This window comes from Diceros bicornis, chromosome 32 (genome assembly GCF_020826845.1).
Source record: "Diceros bicornis minor isolate mBicDic1 chromosome 32, mDicBic1.mat.cur, whole genome shotgun sequence".
Classification (NCBI taxonomy): domain Eukaryota; kingdom Metazoa; phylum Chordata; class Mammalia; order Perissodactyla; family Rhinocerotidae; genus Diceros; species Diceros bicornis.
This window is the reverse complement of record NC_080771.1, coordinates 10552449-10574542: the sequence shown is the minus strand read 5'-3', so window position 1 is coordinate 10574542 and position 22094 is coordinate 10552449. Positions and strand designations below refer to the sequence as shown.

Sequence of the window (22094 nt, the reverse complement as noted above, 5' to 3'; positions counted from 1 at the left end):
TTTGGGAGTGCAATATTGGAATTGCACTTGAATATTTTCTTATTTCTCTTCATTGTAACATTTTACGGTTTTAGCTACAGTTTTGGAAACAATATAAACAGCGTGCCCTGGAATATCTGAGTTTTGTCCTGCATCTTTGAATTTATTTTGTCCCCGATTATGACACTTTTGAGGCTTGTTTATTTTGGCTTTTCCAGAGAAACTTTAAAAAAAATACAGGATCTTCATCAGCTACATTTCTTTTCCTAGCCACATCACAACAGGAATTTACTTATTTATTTATTTTGTGAGGAAGATCAGCCCTGAGCTAACATCCATGCCAATCCTCCTCTTTTTTTTTGCTGAGGAAGACTGGCTCTGAGCTAACATCCGTGCCCATCTTCCTCCACTTTATGTGGGACGCCGCCGCAGCATAGCCTGACAAGCGGTGCGTCGGTGCGCGCCCGGGATCCGAACCCGGGCCGCCAGCCGTGGAGCACACGCACTTAACCGCTACGCCACAGGGCCGGCCCCACAACAGGAATTTAAATTGTGTTTTCTTTACAGCTCTCTTTATATCCTACTGGTCCCAAGCTGGACTCCTAACAGCTGTGGGCAAAGACTCTGCGTTGTACTTGCTGTGTGACCTAGGGCAAGTCCTTAAACTCTCTGTGCCTCAGATCTCTCATCTATGAAATGGGGACAGTAGCATCCAGTGTTGTTGGGAGGATAAGATGTTGAGCACTTAGAACAGTGGAGAAGGCACTGAATAGGTGTTAGCTATTATTATTTTTATTCTACCCATGTCGCGGCTGCACTATTTGGGCACCCAAGGTAAGCCACACAGATGCCACTTCTCAGTAACACGAGAGCCCACAAGTCCCCACCCCAGCTGGCTTGGGGACCCTCCCCAGGCTGAGGCATTTGTCGCTTTTAACCACCTGCCAGGCCAACCAGTGGATACTTCATTTTAGTCCCCATCAGCCAGCAGAGTGCCACTGCCTTGGTCAACACGAGGCAAAGGAGCTCCTGAGGCCCTTTTTGGAGGGCTCCCCAAATTAGATCAAGGCACACCCCGAATGAGCTCCCCATGGCGGGAGTGGGGGTGGGAAGGATAAATGGGTACAGGAAACCTTACCCATGTGACCCAGAGTCCCAAGCATCATCACGGGTTAGCTGGTCCTGAGAGGTGTTGAGTGCGCGTGCACACACAGACACCCACACACACAGACACACACACACACCCCTCCAGCGCCACCCAGGCCCATGCTCCTGTGCTCCTGTCCCTCCTCCTCCTCCCCCAACTTACTCCAGCTGGCTGAGGTCTTCACACTTGCTCAGTAACCAGCACAGTGGCTCCACGTGCTCCTGGCTGAGGCCGCAGCCCGTGAACCTGCTGGAGGAGGGGGAACAAGCCGGGGATGGGGCCTTGAGCCACTCAGATCCGCTCTGCCCTGGCTCGTCTTGGGTGTGGCCTCCAAGCTCCGGTGGGGCCTTACCCGAGCTTGGATTCCCTGGAAATACCCAGCATCCACCACTCCCCACCTCCCCTCCCAGTGGATCCCACCTGGCACCTACATTCTCCCTCTGAGGAGATGGTTCTCAAAGTGTGGTCCCCGACCAGCCAGCCATACTAGCGTCGCTTGGGGACTTGGTGAGATGCAAATTCTGGGAACCCAGCCCAGACCCACTGATTCAGCAACTCGAGGGGCGGGGCTCTCCAGGTGACCCCGATTCGAACTCAAGTTTGAGACCTACAGCTCTTGGGGACACTTTAATGAATAGACATGTGGGGTGGGGTCGGGGAGGATAAGGGTGATGTCTGCTCTTGCAGAGGGCTACTGATGCTGGAATTAAAAGTAATAGTAAGTCTGTCTTTTTTTTTTTTTTTTTTAATTTTATTTATTTATTTATTTTTCCACCAAAGCCCCAGTAGATAGTTGTATGTCATGGCAGCACATCCTTCTAGTTGCTGTATGTGGGACGCGGCCTCAGCATGGCCGGACAAGCAGTGCGTCGGTGCACGCCCGGGATCCAAACCCAGGTCGCCAGCGGCAGAGCGCACACACTTAACCTCTAAGCCACGGGGCCGGCCCGTTAAGTCTGTCTTTGAAAGGCCTAAACTGAGACTACACAGTAAGGTAAATGAAGGGCTTATGACCAGCCAGGAACCAATAAAAAAGAATCTTAAAATCAGAAAATACCTAAAATCAATATCTCAAATTTTGATTGCTGTTACTCTCCTTCATGATTTTTCCATGTTCCTAAATTCCCTATTCTACCATTACTTACTTCCCATTTTAAATCAGCTCATTCTGTTTATTTAAGGCATTTATTGTAAAAGGAAACCCTGTATCACTCAAATGGAAAACTGGCATTGAGGGCCACAAATAGATCATAAACATAATACATGAAATGACAGCAAAATATCATCGTTAAATTCGAGCCAGATATTGACATCTGCTGAGGGCTCTCTCTTTATTGAAAAGGGAGCTTAGTGGGGCCGGCCCGGTGGCGCAGTGGTTAAGTTCGCATGCTCTGCTTCGGCAGCCCAGGGTTCACAGGTTTGGATCCCGGGCGTGGACCTACACACTGCTCATCGAGCGATGCTGTGGTGGCGTCCCACATACAAAATAGAGGAGGATGCGCACAGATGTTAGCTCAGGGCCAATCTTCCTCAGCAAAAAGAGAGAATAAAGGGGAGCTTAGCAAGTGGAAGAGAGGTGTGAAAGGGACGTGAACACCCAACTGAGACTTCCTCTTGGCTGCAATCAGACAGAGAATTGAAAAGGAAATAACGACACCACCAAGGGATTCAATGAGGTTGAAGACTCTACTACCTGCCCAACCTCCTAAAAACCACCCCTTCCTGATCCACGTCCTGCATTTTGGAAACCGCTGACTTAGAAACTACCACGGCCTTTCAGGAGCCAGGCTAGTGCTGGGCGAGGACCTGAGTTGGACAACCGTCGCGGCCGCCTGCTTTTGCATTGTGAGCTAAGAATGAGTTTTCCACTTTCAAATGGCTGACGAAAAAAATCAAAAGAATAATAATATTTCGTGACGCATAAACAATATTTGAAATTGGAGTCTCCGTGTCCATAAACACGGTTTTCCCGGCACGCGGCCACATGCACGGGTTTACGTGTTGTCTGAGCTGCTTTCAGGCCACGAGGGTGGGGTTGAGGAGCAGAGACAGAGACCGTACGGCCTGCAAAACCCAAATATTTACAATCTGACCCTTTACAGAAAAAGCTTGTCTGTTCCTGGCCAGGAGCACTGTCGGACTGCCCGGGTCCGCGTCCCAGCTGCCCCCTGATCGCTGTGTGAGCACAGCTGTGGGCTTATGGGAGGCGATATGCACAAGGCTCCTAGAATGGCGCCTTGAAGATGCTCAACAAATATTAGCTATTCTATTTATTGTTATTTCCCAGCAGAGGAGGCTGAGGCCGAGAGGAGAGGGTCTGGTACGAGGTCTCAGTGAGCCAGTGGCATCAAATAGTTACCAGAAATGTCGTCTCTGCATCTAGAGGTTGCCCTCCTGCCCATTATCCTGCCTCCAGCGCAAAATCTCCTCCCCCTCACCCGAGCAACCACAGAGCACTGGTCCAGGAGTCAGCAGGCGAGGGACGCTCGTGTCCCATGAGTGCCTCATGCTTCACATATGGTCTCATTTAATCCTTGCAAACGCCCTGCAAGATGGTGTCTCCCTTCTACAGCTGTGGAGGCAGAGGGTCGGGCACCAGGCTCTTGCAGAGCTGGGATTTAAAGCCTGGTGGGTGGGTTGTGAAGTCCTTTTCCTCCGACCAGGCCCCTGAGTTCTGGTCCAGTCTGATGTATACTGCTTGTCTGCCCTTGATGGAGCCCGGCCCTCTCTGGACCTCTGCTTCTCCATGTTGGAGGAAACAAGTCTCCCTGCAGGGGAATGCTCTGCGGCAGGCAGTCTGTTCTCTGCTCTGGCCGTCCGGGAGGCAGGCCTGCTGGTCCCCAGTACCCACTGGCTGCCGGGGCAGGGTTCCGGGGGACTTACCCGCAGCATCTGCCGGCCTGCTCCTCGCTAGACCTGAAGTGCAGGGTCGCGTGATGCAGGGACCTGAAGCAGACAGCGCCCGGGTCAGCTGCCCTTGGCCACAGCCTCACCCCTCCTCCAGAAGCCGAGCCTCTGACTTGGGTCCCTGTACCTCCATCCCACCTCCCTCACACCCGCCCGACGCCAGGCACAACCCTCCAAGACTAGGCCTGGTTGTCCCAGAGGATGCTCACCTGAGGTCCACCTTCTGGACCCGTGGGCACAGGCTGAAGAGGGCGGCCAGCATGAGGGGGCTCCTTGGGGGCAGTCCCGTCTGGCTCAGCCTGACAAAGAAACGGGCGGGGCCCTAGTCGGCAAGTGGGAGCCAAGCAAGATCAGCGGGCAAGGAACTGGGATAGACTAGAGCACAAGGAACAGGAGGATGGGGAGGGCTGGCAGGTCAGGAAGGCAACAAGGAAGAAGACAGGGACTCAAGAGGGACAAATAGGGGCTGGGGTCAAGCAGACTCGGGTTTGAGCCCTAATTTTGCTTATTGGCTGTGTGTCCTTGGACAAGTCACTTAACCTCTCTGTGCCTCAGTTTCCTTATCTGGAAAACAGGACTACTCATGGTATTCCTTCCTCTAGGGTGAGGATTTAACTATATCACGCTTGTGCACTGCCTAGCACAATACCCATGCTGTTGTTATGACTACTCTTGTTTCTACCCTCAAGGACGGACCTAACAGGCGAGTCCCTGCTGACAGGGAGTGGGAAGCTGCAGGCTCTTAGAGCATAGTTCCCCAGCCTCAGCACTACTGAGATTTGGGACTAGATCTTCCTGTCGAATGTTCAGCATCATCCCAGACCCTACTCATTAGACGCCATTAGTAGCGCTCTCCCGCCTCCCTGACCCCCCTCTATCATGACAACCAAAAATATCTCCACTGCCAAATGTTCCCTGGGGCAAATCACCCCTGGCTGTGAACCACTGCCTTAGAGAAAGTGGGATGGTTCCTTCCTGCCCTCGGAGGCATCCTCAGTGTCTTCATTTCCCTCACCCCTTAAACCCTCCATCAGCTTATCTTGTCAGTTCCACTCCCAAGATCCACCCTGAATCCACCCACTTCCGCCCCACCCCCACCAATTCCCAGCCCCCACCACCTCTCACCCTGCCTGCACAGCCTCTTCCCCGCTCTCATTCCACTCCTGTCCCCCAATCCCTTCTCTACCCAGCAGACAGACTGAGCTTTGGAAAACACAAATCATTCCTCTGCCTTTCAAGTTCCCTTGGACGAAACCCCAAACTCCTCCCCATGGTGACCAGGCCCTGTGTGACCCGGCCTGGTCCTTCTCTCCACTCCCTCTCCTACAACTCTCCCTGTCAGTCACTATGCTCTGGCCGCATTGGCCTTCTGGCTGTTCCTTGAGCCCACCCAGCTCAATTATGCCTCAGGACCTCATATATGCTGTTCCCTCTGCGTGGAATGCTATTCCTTGCTCTTCACAAGACTGGGTCCCTTTCTTCCCTCAGGTTGCACCTCAGTGTCCCTCCTCAGGGGCATTCCCTGACTACCCTCACCATTGTCTAAATCACCTGCCCAGTCACCTTTACCACATCACCTGGAAAAATACCTTATCTCTGTCTGAACTCATCTTACTCGCTTTTACTTTGCTTCTTGTACAGCTCCTTCTACAAGGTAAGCTCCAAGAAGACAAGGACCTAGTTGTTTTTTTTTTTTCCCTCTCTGCTGTGTCTTCAGAACCCCACACAGTGCCTGGCCCACAGCAGTGCACAGCACCAGGGACTGAATAATATAAAGTGTCAGCCCTAGCGATAGACGGTTGGCTGGCTGCCTCATTCCAAAGACAGATGAGGAGTTGAGGACTGATGCTGTGTGACTCGTGGAGAGAGAAGCCCCTCTCTGGTCTGAGGTTTCCCACCTGTTCCTTTTCACCCACCACCTTCTGTGTCCAAAGGAGCCCTTTCTGACCCGTCCTCTCCTGGTGGGGGGACCACAGTGGGTGCCGTGCATGGACACGAGCCCTGTTGCACTTGCCCACCTCTGCAACGTCACACATCTCCTCCCGCCCTCCCAGACGGGACACAGGGAGAGGCAAGCCCCTGGATGTGATGTGAGCCGTCTCAGGCATTGCAGAGCTCCTGGGCATCGGGACCTATGCTGCTGTTATTAACCAAGTGATTTAACTTCCTGTTGGATTTTTCCATCTCAACTGCCGCTGCTTCTCCCCCCTGCTAGGAGAATATTTACAGCAAATCCTTTCTAAATTCTAACCACTCTGAGCTGAAACAGAAAACAGAGTTTTAAATACTTTGGGGGATGCTGCTTAAATTCCCCTCTCATGGAGTAAGATGGTGACCTTTAAAAGATGGCATGTGACATATACACGACCTACATCTGTAAAGTCCCTTTCTAGGAGCAGGTGACGTTTCTGTGGGTGGGGAGAAGTATGACAGCCCATTTGTCACAGGCCTTCCATTCTTCAAGGTGCTTTTAGAGCAACTGTCTTGTTTGAGTCCCAACCCTGGGGGAGGGGTTGGGGAATATTAATCCCATTTGTCAGATGAGGAAACTGAGGCTCAAAGGGGTCAAATAACTCTCCCCAAGGTCGATAAAGTATTAAGGAAGAGCTGGAAGCAGACTCGAGCTCCCACTCGTGCCAGGCAAAATGATGAAAGAGCCCAAGAGAAGGAGGGAGTGGGGGAAGGGGACGGCTTTGCCCAGCACAGGGCGACAGGGAAACCAGCCTTACTGCAGCAGGCTCAGCTGGGGGAGCCGGGACAAGTGGTGCAGCAGGGTCTCCAGGCTCTGGTCACTCAGGACCTCGCAGGACAACCTGTCAAACAAAGCATCTGCATGAGGTGGGGAAGCCTTGTGGAAAGTGAGGAATGTGGCTTCACGGCCCGAGCCTTCTGGAGATGGGTCCTAAGCCAGGGTTGCCCAAAACATTCCCTCCAAACGCTGGGTCCTTGAGTTATCACTGAGGCTGGAGGAAAAGGAAGGTCATAGAAGTTTGGAAAATGCTGGGTTAAGACAAATTAAACACTTTTCTTGGCTGCAGGACCTCTCAGAGCCTTTAATATGCTGCTGTGCATTGTGAATTTCCAAAGGGCTCTAGTAGACTTTTTCCCCCAAACGACATGGACTAGCAGGATTATTATTTTGAGGGCCATAAAGATTGGTGCTATGCAAACACTCTTGTTAAGAAGAGAATGCCGCCTTAGCTGCAGTCGTGAACACAGCAGTGGAAATTCAGGCAGCAGGTCAGAAAGGAGGGACGCGGGCTAGCTCAGGTCTTGATCAACCGTCAAAACCAGACCAACCAGCTGATCACTTGTGCACATAATTCATCAGAACCCTGTCCGCTTAGGAGATACTCCAGATACCCAGCCTCTGGTGCCTGCTCTGGCTGCAGGACCCGACAACCAGTCTCTAAGCACCCTGGGTTTACATGGCCTCCCCCAGGAGTCCCACCTTCCCCAGAGGCGTTGGGCTGTATTTTCCTTCTGCCCCTTTTTCCCTCTGTCCCTGTTCCTATGTCCCCTGTGGGCTGTCCTTTCCCCTCTCTGGGGCCTCCAGGAGCCCGACCCAGCTCCACTGCGCTGTTCCCTGGTTGGGGGGACAGAGGGCGGGGCGGCCCGCAGTCCTGGAGCCGGGAGCCTCGCGGCGGAACCTCTGGCCGCACCCAGGCTGCAGGTTCAGCTCTGCCCGCTCCATCTCAGGGCTGGGCCTGGGGCGCTGAGCACAGGCAGAACAGGGGCCTTCACTGAGGGGTGGTCCGTCCACAACACGTGCCTGCACGGTTTCCCCCCGGACCCCAAATACACTGCTGTGGCCTCTGGTTGGGTCAATGCGGGGTTTACACTTTTTTTTTAGGCAAGAGTACTTTTACCCATTACAACGTCCCATGTGGAATACTAAAATGCACACAGGCAAAGTGGGCCTGCAGTGGTGGAATTTGGGGAGCGGGCTGGAGCCCCACCAGCCTCCCTGGCCTCCCTTGCAGAATCCCAGGACACAGCTGGCCAATCGCTGGACTATTAAGTACCTTGGTAACAATATTCCTGTGCGTGGTCCCAGCACTCTACAGTTGGCAAAGTGCTTCACACTCATGATCCCACTTTCTCCAACCACAGAGAAGGGAGGGGGCCCTTAGACCCCCTTCTGTGCTCAGACCACCCACCACGGCCTGCGGGCGGTTTACACAAAGCCTCCCACTGCAGACAGTGAGCCTCAGGGCAAGTCCCAGGTGTCCCTATATCCCCAGAGCCTGGTATACAGTAGGTGCTTAACAGTTAAAAAACGGAAGAGTGCTCTTTGCAGCATTGGCTGCAGCACTACCGAAAAACCTGGAAGCAGCCTAATGGCCATCTAGACTCTAGACAGGGGTGGCTAATAACTTGTGGCACATCCAAACTGTGGAGGGTAAGTATTAAAAGGCGTGAATACACAAACATTGTGTGAGAAACACAACAGAGACAACCAAGGACAACTAAATGTTGATGGGATGTGGGATGATTTTAGTATGTCACAAAATAACATTCATATTTTAGGTCTGATAATGGTTTCGTGGTTACGCTAAAAAATAAAGAGTTTTTATCTTTTAGCTATGAAATAGCTACAGATGAAATTATACAGTGTCTGGGAATTGCTTCAAAATAACGTGTGTGTGTGCACTGGGGCCATGAAGCGATGACTATTGATGTGGGTGGACGGGAACTAAGGGTCCATTAGACTATTCTCTCTGCTTTGATATATGCTTGAAAGTCTCCCTAATAAAAGCATTTTTTTAAATTAAAAAGTAACTTTACAGGGGGGAAATTGGACAAACACAACCTTGGCCAGGTGACCGAGGTCAACATCAACAGTGATAGGTCGTGTCCACAGCATGCACCCCTGAGATGGGGTGAGAAGGGCACTTCCCCTCCGTGGTCTCTTCCCCTGAACCCATCACCCAGGTTTAACCAAGAGAAAAACATCAGACAAACCCAAATTGAGGGACATTTCACAAAACATCTGTCCAGCACTCCTCAAAACTGTCCAGGTCACGAGCAACATAGAAAGATGGAGAAACTGTCATGGACCAGAGGAGGTTAGGGGACGTGATAACTAAATGCAATGTGGGGTCCTGGATGGGATTCTGGATCAGAGAAAGGGCATTAGTGGAAAAACTGGTGAAATCTGAACAAAGCCTGGAGTGTAGTTAATAGTTGTGGAGCAAGGCTGGTTTCTTACTTGTAACAAAGGTACCACAATTGTGAGTGACATTAACAACCAGGACAACAGGGGGAGGGAACTCTCTGGACCAGCTTTCAACTGTTCTGTAAGTCGTGTCTTAAACTATCCCATCATAAATGGTTTCTTAAAAAAATTCATCGGCTCCACGTGTCTTGATATTCCAGGAAAGCCACGAGGCACTGTCATGAGTCAAAAGCTTGCAGCAGAGATGTCACGGCTAAGATGCTGTGTCTGTTAACAATGTCAACCCTCCCTCCACGTGTTTGAACTTGGAGAAACGCAGGAAGGACACACGCCAGGCGATCAACCTGGATAAGCCTGTTGCAAGGGCCAGAGGGGCATTTGAGACGGGAGCCAGAAAGCAGGAAAAAGACGGCAGCAAATGGAATAACTCATAGGGCGCGATGCAGAGTGCAATTATAGGATGCAGCTAGGCTGTGACTGCGAAGGAGTGAAAATGGAATCTGCAAACGGACGAGGAGCAGAAGGTCACGGAGACAGAAGATAACACTGATTTGATGGGGGGAAGGGGCTGTTGAGGGGAGGCAGGTTTGTCTTGGATTTCTTTATTTTAAGGTAATTACTGGAACACAGTGACGATGAAAGGGAAGGCTGACCGTCCACTCTGCGGATGACAAAGCTGAGGCCCAGGGGGTTACAGCCATCTGTCCAAGTCCCCCAGCCTGCAGGTGGCTGAGCCAGGACTCCTGACTCCCAGTCCAGGCTCTGGTCACAGACCCAGGTGTCCTGGGTGGGTGAGCTGGTGACCTGGAGCGGGGGATGCCCTGAGGAGGGGCCTTCAGAAGGGACAGGCTCCAGCCACGGAGGCAGACCCAGGTGGGCGCCGGGGCGGGGCTGCAGGAGTGGAGGGGGCGGACTGGGGCTTCAGGTGCCCTGAGCTGAGCGGATGGGGACGGCGAAGCCGCAGGCTCAGCACAGCCGCTCTTAGTGGCAGGGGGAGGTGACTGAAGCCAGGGTGATTCGGAGGCAAAGAGCCTTCTACGGGGTCTGGTGGGAAGGGACCAGGAAGGACCCCTCCCCACCCCAGGTCACCGGGCAGATGCCCACCTTGTGCCCTCTGGGGCTATGTCCTCTTACTTACGTGACTTCCAGAGGCCCCGGGCACTTCTCTAGAGTCTCACAGAGGCGGAGGAGGCTCAGGGGCTCCAGCTGACACTCCCTGAGGCTGAAAACGGACAGTGGGCAGGGCAGGGGGTCAGAGAGGGCTCAGGGCCCCTGTCCAGCCCCAGGGGCTCCCCCTTCTAACAACCCTCCTCCCCCACCTGCAGGCTCCTCCCCCCTCTCCCCGCCAAGTCTCCCCTACAGCCCCCGTTCCCACCACCCTGACAGCCAGAGTAAAGGCCCCCTGGGGGCCCAGCTGCCCTCCTCCAGCCCCTAAGTCCTGCCCACTGCCCCTGCCTGAGTCTGGGCCACCATCACCACTCGCCTGGACCACATCAACACTCTCTGGGCTTCCCCTCTTGATCCTGCAATCCTTCTCCATCCCGGTCTTATCTAACAGTGCAAATCTGACCAGCCTCTCCTGTGTTGAGAACCCCCTACCGCTCCCCATTATCCTTAGGCTAAAACCAAAACACCTTTTCCAGGGCCTCACTCGCCTTCGCTCTCCCCATATAGGCTCGGGCTGCACGGAAATGCCGCCCCAGAGCCCAGCTTTTACTCCTCAGGGCCTCTGCACGAGCTGGCCCACCTGCCTGGGACACCCCTGCTCCCATAATCCTGCTCAGGCCCCAACTTAGGTGCCTCTCTTCTTAGGTGAGGAAATCGAGGCCCGGAGAGGGGAGGGGCCCAGTCCGGGTCTCACAGCCCCTTGCAGAGCTGGGAGGTCTTCAGAGAAAATGATGGGGGATCTTTCCTTTTAGAAGAATGCTGGGCCCAGCAGCACCCCCATACTTGTCCCCCGTTCTTTTCCCTTCTCTCAAACTCTTTCCTCTCTCCCAATCCCCACCCCAACCCCCCAGGCTCCCCTCACTCCCTGGCCCCTCACCCCCGCTGTGGGTACCCCCAGACAGGAAGTGGATAAGACAGTACCAGAAGCTCCTGGGGATGCAGTGCTGACCGGACCCCGAGAAACGGGCTCCAGCCAGGAATTCTGGCAAAGATCCCCCAGCCGACAGGTCCCTGGAGTGGGGAGACCATTTTGAGAGGAAGGTTCAAATCCTCCACAGCGGAGACTAGACTCATTAGTTGGGGCTGGAAGGGGCCCTTGAGACAATCAAGCCCCTCACTGTACAGATGGGGAAACTGAGGCCCAGGGAAGGGCAGCCAGAGTGAGAAAGCCAGCAGTCCAGCACCTGAGCGGGTTGTGGGGAGCTAGGACAGAGCCCCTCCTCTCTCTGACCACCTCTCTTCTTTTGGCTTCAAGAACCCAGAGGGTCCCCAGAAACGGAGACTCTAGCCTGGGAAGCAAAACCACCCCAGCATTGGGCCACCTCTGGCTTCTGACAGCCCAGCTGGTGTGGCAGTGCTTCTCCCCGACATGTTAGCTGGGACCACTCTGCCCGCTGGCCCCACCTGAGGCCGCCCTGGCGCTTGCCAGCCTCCCAAGTGAGACCAGGGTGCCCGCCCTGAGGGGGCAGCAGGGAACATCTGTGGGGAACTACTGTTCATTATTTCCTGCAAAGATGTGGAAACTTTCTCAGAGCACCAACGGTTTCTGGCTTCTCAAATGTGATACTCAGAGTGTGAAAGGGCGGTGACTCACACGAAGTCACAAGTCTGCAAAAGTCCCCGAGAGGCAGAAACACAACTGCTCCCCTCCACCCTCCCACGTGGCAGCAACATGCTGGCACCTGTCCTGCTGGAGCACCACCTGTTGTCCCCTCCTTCCCTCCCATCTGCACTACCTTCTTCCAAAAAAGATCTAAGGCAGTGGATTACTGCAAATTTATATGGCCGGGGTTGGGGGGAGGGGTGACGTTTACAGAAGCGGTAATTAATTCTAGAATGCCAGACGTGGGTGGGTTACTGGAGGGCTAACAGTGGTCGGTGTGGGTCTGGGGGCATGGGCACCTGTAGGAAATGGGGACCAGAGGGAGAGGGGAGCCCACCCCACCCTGGGAGCTTTCCTTTCTCACCTGCCTCTTCTGTCACCTCTCAGGATGACGCGTTGGCTCTCAAAGCTGCAGGCAGAGAGGAGGCAGCCGTCTGAGAAAGGGCCAAGGGCCTGCTTCCCAGGCGGCACAAGGGACCAGACTGGCCGGGTCGAGGGGGGCCTGGAGGGTGGCTCTCTTTTTCAGCAAATATGACAATAAATATATGAGGTGACAGCTACATTTATTAAGGCACATACAAAGCACACCACAGACGCAATCTCCTTTGATTCTCACAATAAAGCTGTGAGAGAAGGAAGTATTCTTACGCCCATTTTACAGATGAGAAAACTGAGGTATGGAGAGGCTCAGTGACCTGCTCAGAGCTGCACAGCAGGTAAGTGGGCAGCCTGGATTGAACCTGGTCTGTCTGCTATCGCACCCCCCACTCTCGGGAGGGGCAGGGGAGGAATGGGCAGACCTCACCTGAAACCATGGATGATCTGCACTGCACGGCCGGGGCTGCGCAACTGGGTGCCTTCCCTTCTCTGTGCTCATCAGCTCCAGAGACCCCACCATAAAGGCGGGTCCCTGAGCACTCAAGGACCACCAGGGAGCTCCCAGGTTTCTTAAGTCTCCCAAGACAACCCAGAGAGGGAGTAAGGGAGAGTAGATGGATTGTGTTCCATGGTGAATTTGGAGAAATTTGAGCTTCCCTGGGGCTATATTCATTCATTTGTCTATTCATTCATTCATTCAGTGGACAACCATCACGTGTTTGCTGGACCTGATATCATACAAGGCTCTGAGGATGCGACATGGTGACTATGACAGATGAGGGGCAGGGCGGGGGTCCAGAGGCACACTCACCTGATGTCCAGCTGGAGAACCCACTGCAGAGTAGAGAAGCATTGGGCCAAACCGAACACAGCGTCCAGGGACAAGCCGTTCTCATTGAGGCTGGAGGATCACAGAAGTGACACTGACGGAGGTCACCAGGACTCAAAAACACGCTCTTTGTGGTCAGAGCAGAGGGTAGGGGAGGGCTGTCCCTAAGTCCAGACGACGGAACTCACGGAACCCCGGGTGGCCAGAGAGCACCTCTTCCAACTGCCCGTGGTACAAACAAGGAAACTGAGGCCTGGAGAGTGCAAGGTCTTGCCCAAGGTTACGAGACATGCCGGTCACAGAGCTGAGATTAGAACTCAGTGGCTCCCTCCTGTGGTGAATCTGGGGAGTGCTTTTGGGCCAAAGTTGTGCCTCAGTTTCCCCACTGACAAAGGAGAGCTGGTGCCCAGCGAAAAATGAAAATGCAGGGCCTCTTGTTCAAAAAGCAGGAACAGAGATTTTTCTTTCGTAGTCTGTCCATCTGTCATGGTGTTTTTTATGTGCCATTTAATGTCCCACCCTTGGGTGGGACTGGTGGTGAGTACAGACTCTCAAGGGCCCTGGGTCACACCAGGTGTTCACAGTATTAAGAAGGTCACAAGGGAATCTGTCCTGAGAGCTCCAATATGCATATAATTTGCCTGCCATGGTGAAGCCCTTCCTCCCCACCCAGGGGCAGGCCCTGAACAGGAACAGAGGCAATCTGCTCTCCTTCCCAGCATCCCAGTGAAAGAGTGTGGGAGCAGGAAGGGCCCTCAGGCCACAGCCCTCATTTCAAGGTTGCAGCCTAAATCACAGGCCACTCCCTGTATACTTTATGTGTTAACTGACGGGAACCAGAGGCTCAGAGAGGTGAAGTAACTTGCCCAAGGTCACAGAGGGAACCTAGCACCTGCAACCTCTCTCGAGGGCTCCTTTCACTTTGGCTCAGAAGAGCTGGAGAGGAAGAGGGGAGACGTGGGAGCCAAGAACACAGGGGCTTTCTGGGGCCCACGAAGTCTGGTCTGCTGCAGGCAAAGTCTGGGGGTTCCTGGACTCCTTCCAGGGCCTCCCCTACTCTCTGCCCGGTGCTCAGGGCTCCCCAGCTTCCCCGGGCACCCTGCTTGCGTGTCCTATCTAGCACAAACCCTCCCTGCCTACCCGGCCTGTGCCCCCTCGAACAGCCCTTCCTTCACCCAGGGCCAGAATGGCTGCCAGTCACTACATTAATCAGGGGATACTTCCCAGCCACGCCTGCCCCATGCCAGGCGACCTGGGCCTCCCTGAGAGCCTGTGCAGAGACACAGAGACAAGTTTGAGAAGTGAAACCTTCAATCAGAAGCTGGATCATTGAGCCACAGGGGCCAGACTCTAATGAGAATCATACTACTAACCACCCTTTGCTGAGCACTCATCACGTGTCAGGGACTGAACCAGGAGACTGACATGCATTTTCTGACTTAATCTTTACGATAACCCCAGGAGGGAGTGAGATGGGACACAGACCCCCTTCCCCCCACACCTCCTCATCCTGATGAGGACAAGCCCAGCCGGCTACTCACTTCAAGGACTGCAGAGGGCCCAGCCCCGGGAGCAGCTGAGCCAGCTGGGCCGCACCTTCCTCCCCTAGGGTGTTGCCTGATAAGCTGAGAGGGGCAAGGGGAGAAGGGGTTAGTGCAGGGTGGGGATGCTCCCCACCCTGGTCACTCAATCACTCAGCTTCTCTGGGATCTGGGACACGGCCCTGGGATGCCAGGCCAGATCTCAGCAGATGGCACTGGGCCAGCTGGGGTTTCCCCCAGGGTTCTTATCCTGAGGCTCCTGACCCCTAGGGGGTCAGGGATGGGCTTCAGAGGGTGTCAAGTGTGGAGGATCTGTATTTTAGGGGGAAGAGACACAACTTTCACCAGATTCTCTAAGGGGTTCCTGATTGCAGGAGGGAAGGAACTGCTTATCGAAATCTTGAAAAACAAAACAAAACCCAACACATTGACACACCCTCACTGGTGGGCCCCACCCACCCGCCTTCCGACAGCAGCCACTCACTCGAGGTGACTCAGGTGGCAGCTTCCTCCCAGCGCCTTGCAGAGCAGCTCTAGGTGCCTGGCTTGCAAGCCACAGTGTGTCAGGCTGCAGAGGGCAGAACCACAGCCCTGCAGCACCCGCCCGCTGGACGAGGCGAGAGAGGCTGCCACCCCCAGATGCACGGGCAGAAAAGGAGGCTTACAGGAGAGCATCCTGCATCGGGCACCCGGACAGACAGACAAAGAGGGACCAGCCCACATAAAATGTCACACAGGCAGGGAAGAGCCAGAGAGAGTCAGAGACACAGAGAGAGAGAGAGACCAGGATGGAGAGACAGAGAGATGGGAGAGAGATTGAGAGACAGTGCCAGAGGGGGACAGATGACAAGGAGGGCGATTCAGACAGACACAGAGTAAGACAGACGGCCAGAAGCGTACTGAGGGGAGCCCTGCGGGGGCTGAGCTAAGCTTCCAGGCCAAGGCCCCAGGATCGGGAAAGAAGGGGCTGCCCACTCTCCATTCTTTCCGTCCAGAGTTCCCACTGCTTGAAGTGCGGGGCTCAGGGGAGTGGAGCCCCTGGGCAGGGGAAGGTGACAGAGGGGGCTGCCTCATGACCCCTGTCTGGGGTGGGCTGGGCAGGGGAGGTGGGGGGCAGGGAAGCCAAGACACAACTCCTGGATAGAGCAGGTGGCGTCCTTCGGGGAGCCCCTGGGGCCGGGGCCCTGCAGACAGGCTTTGTGCCGAGGAGGAGAAGAGGCTGGAACCACACCCGAGGCCTGCGGCCATCACTGTACCTGATCTTTTGGGAGCGCAGGGGCAGCTCAGAGGGCGTCTGGGGCACGAGGCTGTCAAGAAACACAGCACTGGAGGGGCACACAGCACGGCCAGGCTGAGCAAACGCCTCGTCCACTGTCTCAAAGACCATCCTCAGCCTCACTTCCCACCACTCAATCTCTATATGAGGCCTGGAGACTGCCAGACCTTGGTTCCAATGGGCTTCTTGGCTTCCTGGCTGTGTGACCTGGGACAAAGCGCTTAAGCTCTCTCACTGGGAGAGTGTATGTGAATTGCCTGAGTGTGGTGCCTGGTGCACAGTGAGTGCTCAGTCAACCCTGGTGGTTAGTACCATTAATCTCAGGATCATCACGGTCAGTGCCTTCAGAGATGTCAGCCTCAGCTCCAAGCAAGACTTCAATAGCTCGGAGCCTACAGAAGAGGTTGTAGGTGGACACTGAGGGGCAAAGAGCTGAGTCCCTGCCTGTGTGCCAGGCTGGGGCAAGCTGGGAAGGAACGCTGGAGGAGGCAGACACACTTTAAAGGGTCCTGGTGCCAAAGGGAGTCAGAAGTTCTGACCAAAAACAGAGCTACAGGCCAGGCGGTCCTCTGGGTTTAGGCTGAAGGGCCACGGTCTCTGGATGCCCAACTCCCGCCCGACTGTGCCGCCTGCACCCCGCATCATAGGCCTCGCTTCGGGTACCACTTGGGAAATGGGGAGGCCTGGCCTTTGACCCTCTCCTTTAAGGCTGCGTCCCTTGCCAAGCCTGTGGGCTTCACGCGCCTTCTTGATTTGTCAAGGTCGCCTGGAAGTTGAGTGGCACTGTCCAGTTGAGGAGGTCAGGGAGGGGGTGGCCCTGGCAGCGTGGGGGCCCTACCTCTTGTGCATCCCCGCCTGCTCCTCCGGCTCTGAGGCAAACGCGAGGACCACAGTTTTGCGCAGGAGGCTGCAGAGAGAGAGGAGGGAGGAGACAAGAGGTTTATGGGATCCCTGATGCTCTGTGTCATTGTTTAGCCTGGCCTGGAGGGATGTGTGAGGTGCCACCCCCCTGCCTCCAGCTGCAGCCACTTCCTCTGACTCTGCCCTGACTTATCAGCTTCTGAGCCTGAAGTCTTTCTATCACAGAGATTTCACAAACTTCTCAGCCCTCATTTCCTGGCAAGTCTATGAAACAAAACAGTTCTGCCTTCTCTCTGGTTGGGGCCTCAGGCTGAAAGCCTCCTCCTCTGCCTGTGGGTGTTCCTTCTGTGCTCGGGGCACCCTCAGCTGAGGGTGCTCATCCCAGCGCAGTGAGGTCACTACCAGGTGGGGACAGGCACTGCGAATCCACATGAGGCTGTAACGTATAGCGGTATAGCCAGAGCATCCCTAACCTCGCCTTTGCAAACTGAATGTTATATATATATTTCTCATTACAAAAATCACATTTCTTCCCTGTGGTAAACTTAGAAAATACAGCAAAGTTCGAAGAAAATAAAGAAAAATCACCCACAACCTCCTCCACACGTCAATTACCACTGATACATTTTGGAGTGGGTCCTTCAAGCCTTTGGTTTTTTAAATGTAGTTAATGTTCTTTCTTTCTTTTTTTCCCTTAAAAAATGGGATCAAAATTACAGGTTCTCTTTTATTTTTTTATTTATTTTTATTTTTCTTATGTTTTTTTTTTGTGAGGAAGATCAGCCCTGAGCTAACATCCATGCTAATCCTCCTCTTTTTGCTGAGGAAGATGGGCTCTGAGCTAACATCTATTGTCAATCCTCTTCCTTTTTTTTCCCCAAAGCCCCAGGAGATAGTTGTATGTCATAGCTGCACATCCTTCTAGTTGCTGTATGTGGGACATGGCCTCAGCGTGGCCGGAGAAACGGTGCCTCGGTGCGCGCCCGGGATCCGAACCCAGGCCGCCAGTAGAGGAGCGCACGCACTTAAGTGCTAAGCCACGGGGCCGGCCCTCAGATTCTCTTTTAAAAATTAGTTTTTCAAGGGACAGATGAAGCAAGGGTAACAAAATGTGGATAATTATTGATAATTGATAGTTATTGGTGGGAACTGGGGTGTTCGTTTTACCATTCTCCCTATCATTGAGCACGATGGAAAAGCTTTATTATAAAAACGATGAAATAAAATTTTTAGGTTTACTTAATATACACAGTCATCCTTGAATCCTAAAGCTGAAGCTGTATCGTGGCTCCATTGAGTCTTCTCTCTGGAGGCAACCTGATTTATTTAACTAATATTGTATTAAACATTTAAGTTTTCTCCATTTGTTTTTTGTTATACCCAATACTGAGGTGGACATCCCTGAGGCTAACTGTGGTCGCACAATCGTGCTGATTTCTTTAGTATAAATTCCTGGAAGTGAATGGAGTGTCATCTGGAACACCCTGTGACCCTTTATTGAATCACTATACGCAGCACACAAAGGTCCCCTAGTCTACCCCTTGGGCGAATCCGGTCTCTCTTCCTCCTTTGAGGGTGTTTAAAGCGGGGACCACCCTACTCAGCTGAGAGCCCCTCTGGGTGGGGACCGTATTGACGTTAATCAGCATCTGTCCTCAGCTCCCTGGACTGAATACCGAGACTTAGAGAAGTAAGGGTGGGCCCTCTCTTAGGTCGTGTCCCTAGAAGCAGAGCCTGGGGCTGTGAGTGGGGCAGGGGTCACGTGTCAATGGTTCCCTGGTGCATGTGATGTATTGAGGGGTGCTCTCAGGAGAGACGGGTGAGGGATCAGGGAAGCAGAACGGGGCAGGTCCTCAGCCTGATCCCATAGGAAGCTCTGGAGTGTGAATGGCACCAAAAGTTTGTCCTACCTCAGGCAAGGGGCCCGGAGAGTTATACCTCTGCCTGGGTCACTGCCACTCCTGGCTGGGGAGACAGGGAGGGGTGTGACCTTCCGGGCATGCTCTCTCAGCCCGGGGCAAAGGAAGAAGCTGTGAGGGGCCAACACCCGCCCCAGCTGGAATAGACGCAGCAGCTGGACCAGGGGTCTGGGCGGGGCACCACCAGTATCTCCCACAGTCCCGAAGGCCTGGGGCCAGAAAGAATTCCAAGGACTTTGAGTTCCCACCTGATGTGTAGCTCTGCCAGGGTCCGGCACGTGCTCACCGCACTCAGCACACGGTGCAGCCCATCCACAGAGAGCCCATTGTCACTGAGGCTGTGGAGAGGACGAGAGAGGCAGCCATCAGCAGGCGGCTGAAGCCCCAGACAGCTCCAGCCCCTCCTCCTGGTTCAGCAGCCTGCTGGCTGTCACTCTTGGGAAGTCCTGGGTCCTTGATCCTCAAAGGACTCTGACTCATGTGGATGAGCCAAGAGACGCATGGCCCCCTGCCCCACTCGGAGAATCAAGTTCTCCAGCCGGAGCGATAGGAACTGGCGACTCACTGTTTCCGCCTCTCTGAGCCTCAGTCTCCCGGTAAAATAACCACCATTTTAATCCCACATTACAAATGGGGAAACTGAGGCCCAGAGACATTAAATTACTTTCCCAAGGTCACAAACCTACTAAGTGACAGAGCCAGGATTTAAATCCAAAGCCAAGGCTCCGAAGCACTGTTACCCAACCTCAACACTTCCCCACCCCAACCCACACTTGATGCTCAGACCCAACACACCCCACCCAAACACCAGCCCTACCCCATATCAGGCAACACTGCTGCACACTCAACAGCCTACTACCCTTTCTTACTATGCCACCGCCCCGACAACCCACCCCTTCACCCCAACACTGTACCCCACCCCAACACACCACTTCCCACCCCAAAATCCCAATCCAACACCCCAGCACCCATCCACCCGATACCCTAATGCTCCCCCAGTGTAACTACCCACCCTACCCCACCCAGGGCTGTTGTAAGGACAAACTGGAACACATGCTACATGTGCCAGGGGTTTTAATAATTGGAGCTAAGTGGCTCATGCCAGAGGCAAAGGCAAAGCATGGTCTAACCACTTCAACTTCGCTGGCATTGAGAGAAAATAGGGGTGGTCGGGAGAGCAGCACTATTTCTGGTGACTGTGGGCATGGTGACCAGGGGTGGCAGGCACCAGGGGTGGCAGGCACCAGGGGTGGCAGGCACCAGGGGTGGCAGGGACCAGCTGGGGCTCTCCAAGGCCCTCCCTGCTACCCAACAGAGGGGTGGGCAACTCACTCCAGCTTCCCGGTGATGCGCAGCTGGGGTGCAGCCTCTGCCATCAGCCGACAGCCTTCGTCTTCTAGCTGGTTCCCTGAGAGGCTGAGACAGAGAAGCCCGATGCCCTCTGCTGCTAGGGTGGGGTCCCCCTCAACCTCAGCCCTCACGCAGTCCCTCACAGTGTTTAGTCAAAGCATCACTCCAATAAATGAACCTTAATAATGACGACGAACGTTGAAAGACTGCGTCCTACATGCCTGGCACTGTCCTAGGCGCTTCCACAATTATTGGATATTTAATCCTCATACCGACCCTATGAAGCAGGCACTATTATTGCCCTCCTCTTACTGATGAGTCAACAGAGGTGCAGAGGGGTTAAAACACTTGAGCAAAGGAGGACCTGGGATTTGAACCCAGGCAGCCTGACTTCAAGGCCCCACCATCAACCATTTCTTTATGCTGCAACCTACATAATTGCTTCTTGTGATAAACTCCAGGATTATAGGGGCGTCTGATCTGGTCTGGGGGTCAAGGAAGGCTTCCCTAATGTTTGAGCTACTTGTGGAAACACTAGGAGTTCAACAGGTAAGGGGTGTGAAAGAGAACGGGGAAAGGTGTTCCTGACAGTAGGAACAGCACAGTCAAAGGCCCTGTGGCACAGCACATTCGAGGACCTGAGGGGGTCCAGTATGTCTGGATCAAAGATTGAGTGGGAGTACAGGGTCAGATGGGGCTTTGGGCTTGGGGCAGGGTTCTGGATCACACAGGATGTTAGAATTTGGGATTTATCTTGAGCAGTGGGAAGGAGCGAAGGGGGCAGGCAACAGTGAAATGCAGTTCACTCTCTGCCAGGGGGAGGTGGCCAGGGTAGAAGCAGGGGACCCAGTGAGGAGGCTGATGGGTTCATTCAAGTGAGAGATGGGAATGGTTTGGACTAGGGAGTTGGAAGAAAAGAGGAAGGAGAAAAGAGGATGGTTTTGAGAGCTGTGTAGGGGGTTTTGAGAGCTATCAGGATGGACTGGCTATGGGGGGAGGGCAAGGGAGCTGAGAGGCATCTGGTCGGTGTAACCAGGTGGGTGATGGGGTTTAGTTCAGGTAGAGCACTGGGGGAGGGGCAGGCTTGGTGGTGGCGAGGTAGGTGGAAGTATGTGAGTTTGGTAAAAACCACCTTCTAATCCTGTCTTGGTTCTCCCAATGGGACAAGGTCAAGGCTCAAGGTCAAGGCAGGCCATCGCACCCTGGAGGGGGCCACTCACCTTAACCACACCACGGCACTTCCTCACTCCACTTTCATGCTCTTTTGATTTCCTGGGGTGGTCCTGGCAGGGGCCCCCTCCTGGTGACATGACAAGACCTCCACCAATCCCCAAGCCCTACTCTCAAGGCTCCGCCCAGGAGCTGGGCATCATGGGAATTTCTCTAGCCTGAAAAGAGAAGGGCACCTCACTCTATTCTGGGAGGAAGATGGAGGGTAAGGGGACCCTGAGGGCTGTGGTTTGGAAGACGGACTTGGGTGTGGTGGGGTTTCTGCTTTGCAGATCTCAAAGACAGTGGTTATGAGGATGAGGCTGGGAGTCAGACTGTCTGAGCTTGAACCCTGGCCTGGTCTCTTCCTAGCTGTGTGACCTCAAGCAAACTTACCTTTCTGTGGCTTAATTTCCTCCTCTATAAAATGTGCATAGTAACAGCACTTACATCATAGAGACGTGAGGACTGAATGATAGGATGTGTGTATATGCACCTGGTACAGAGCGAGTGCTAAATAGTGGTAGCTTTTACAATGATCTGATTCCCCCAAATTCTCAATGAGGCAGCATGCCCTTCCTGCGCTGCCCTGCCCTCCCCTCCTGTCTCCTGCCCCAGCAGTTCCCATGATACTCACTCCACTTCATCCAGGTGGGGGCATTTCTGGAGCTGGGCTATGAGCATCTCCACCTCATGGACCCCGAGCTGACACTCCTGGAGCCTGGGGTGGGGGGTGGGGACAGAGAGGC

At 54.0% G+C, this 22094-nt stretch overlaps 1 protein-coding gene across 6 annotated transcripts in view; it reads right to left on the bottom strand.

The window, feature by feature from the left end:
- The window catches only part of NLRC5 (NLR family CARD domain containing 5), a 93259-nt gene that overhangs the window by 22810 nt on the left and 48355 nt on the right, over positions 1 to 22094 (bottom strand). For 5 of the 6 annotated variants that reach the window (XR_009216418.1, XM_058527873.1, XM_058527872.1 and 2 more), the window contains exons 13-27: positions 21983 to 22066; positions 20119 to 20202; positions 19035 to 19124; positions 16845 to 16913; positions 15987 to 16055; positions 15215 to 15298; positions 14731 to 14814; positions 13172 to 13261; positions 12347 to 12391; positions 11301 to 11390; positions 10351 to 10434; positions 6763 to 6846; positions 4243 to 4332; positions 4010 to 4072; positions 1289 to 1375 (exon numbers count right to left, since the gene is read on the bottom strand). Coding sequence is in view for 5 of the 6 variants with exons in the window: in XM_058527873.1 (XP_058383856.1) it covers positions 1289 to 1375; positions 4010 to 4072; positions 4243 to 4332; positions 6763 to 6846; positions 10351 to 10434; positions 11301 to 11390; positions 12347 to 12391; positions 13172 to 13261; positions 14731 to 14814; positions 15215 to 15298; positions 15987 to 16055; positions 16845 to 16913; positions 19035 to 19124; positions 20119 to 20202; positions 21983 to 22066 (1197 nt within the window). In the remaining variant the exon portion in view is untranslated. The remainder of the gene's footprint in view (positions 1 to 1288; positions 1376 to 4009; positions 4073 to 4242; positions 4333 to 6762; positions 6847 to 10350; positions 10435 to 11300; positions 11391 to 12346; positions 12392 to 13171; positions 13262 to 14730; positions 14815 to 15214; positions 15299 to 15986; positions 16056 to 16844; positions 16914 to 19034; positions 19125 to 20118; positions 20203 to 21982; positions 22067 to 22094) is intronic. The other variant, XM_058527871.1, reaches the window with a different exon arrangement.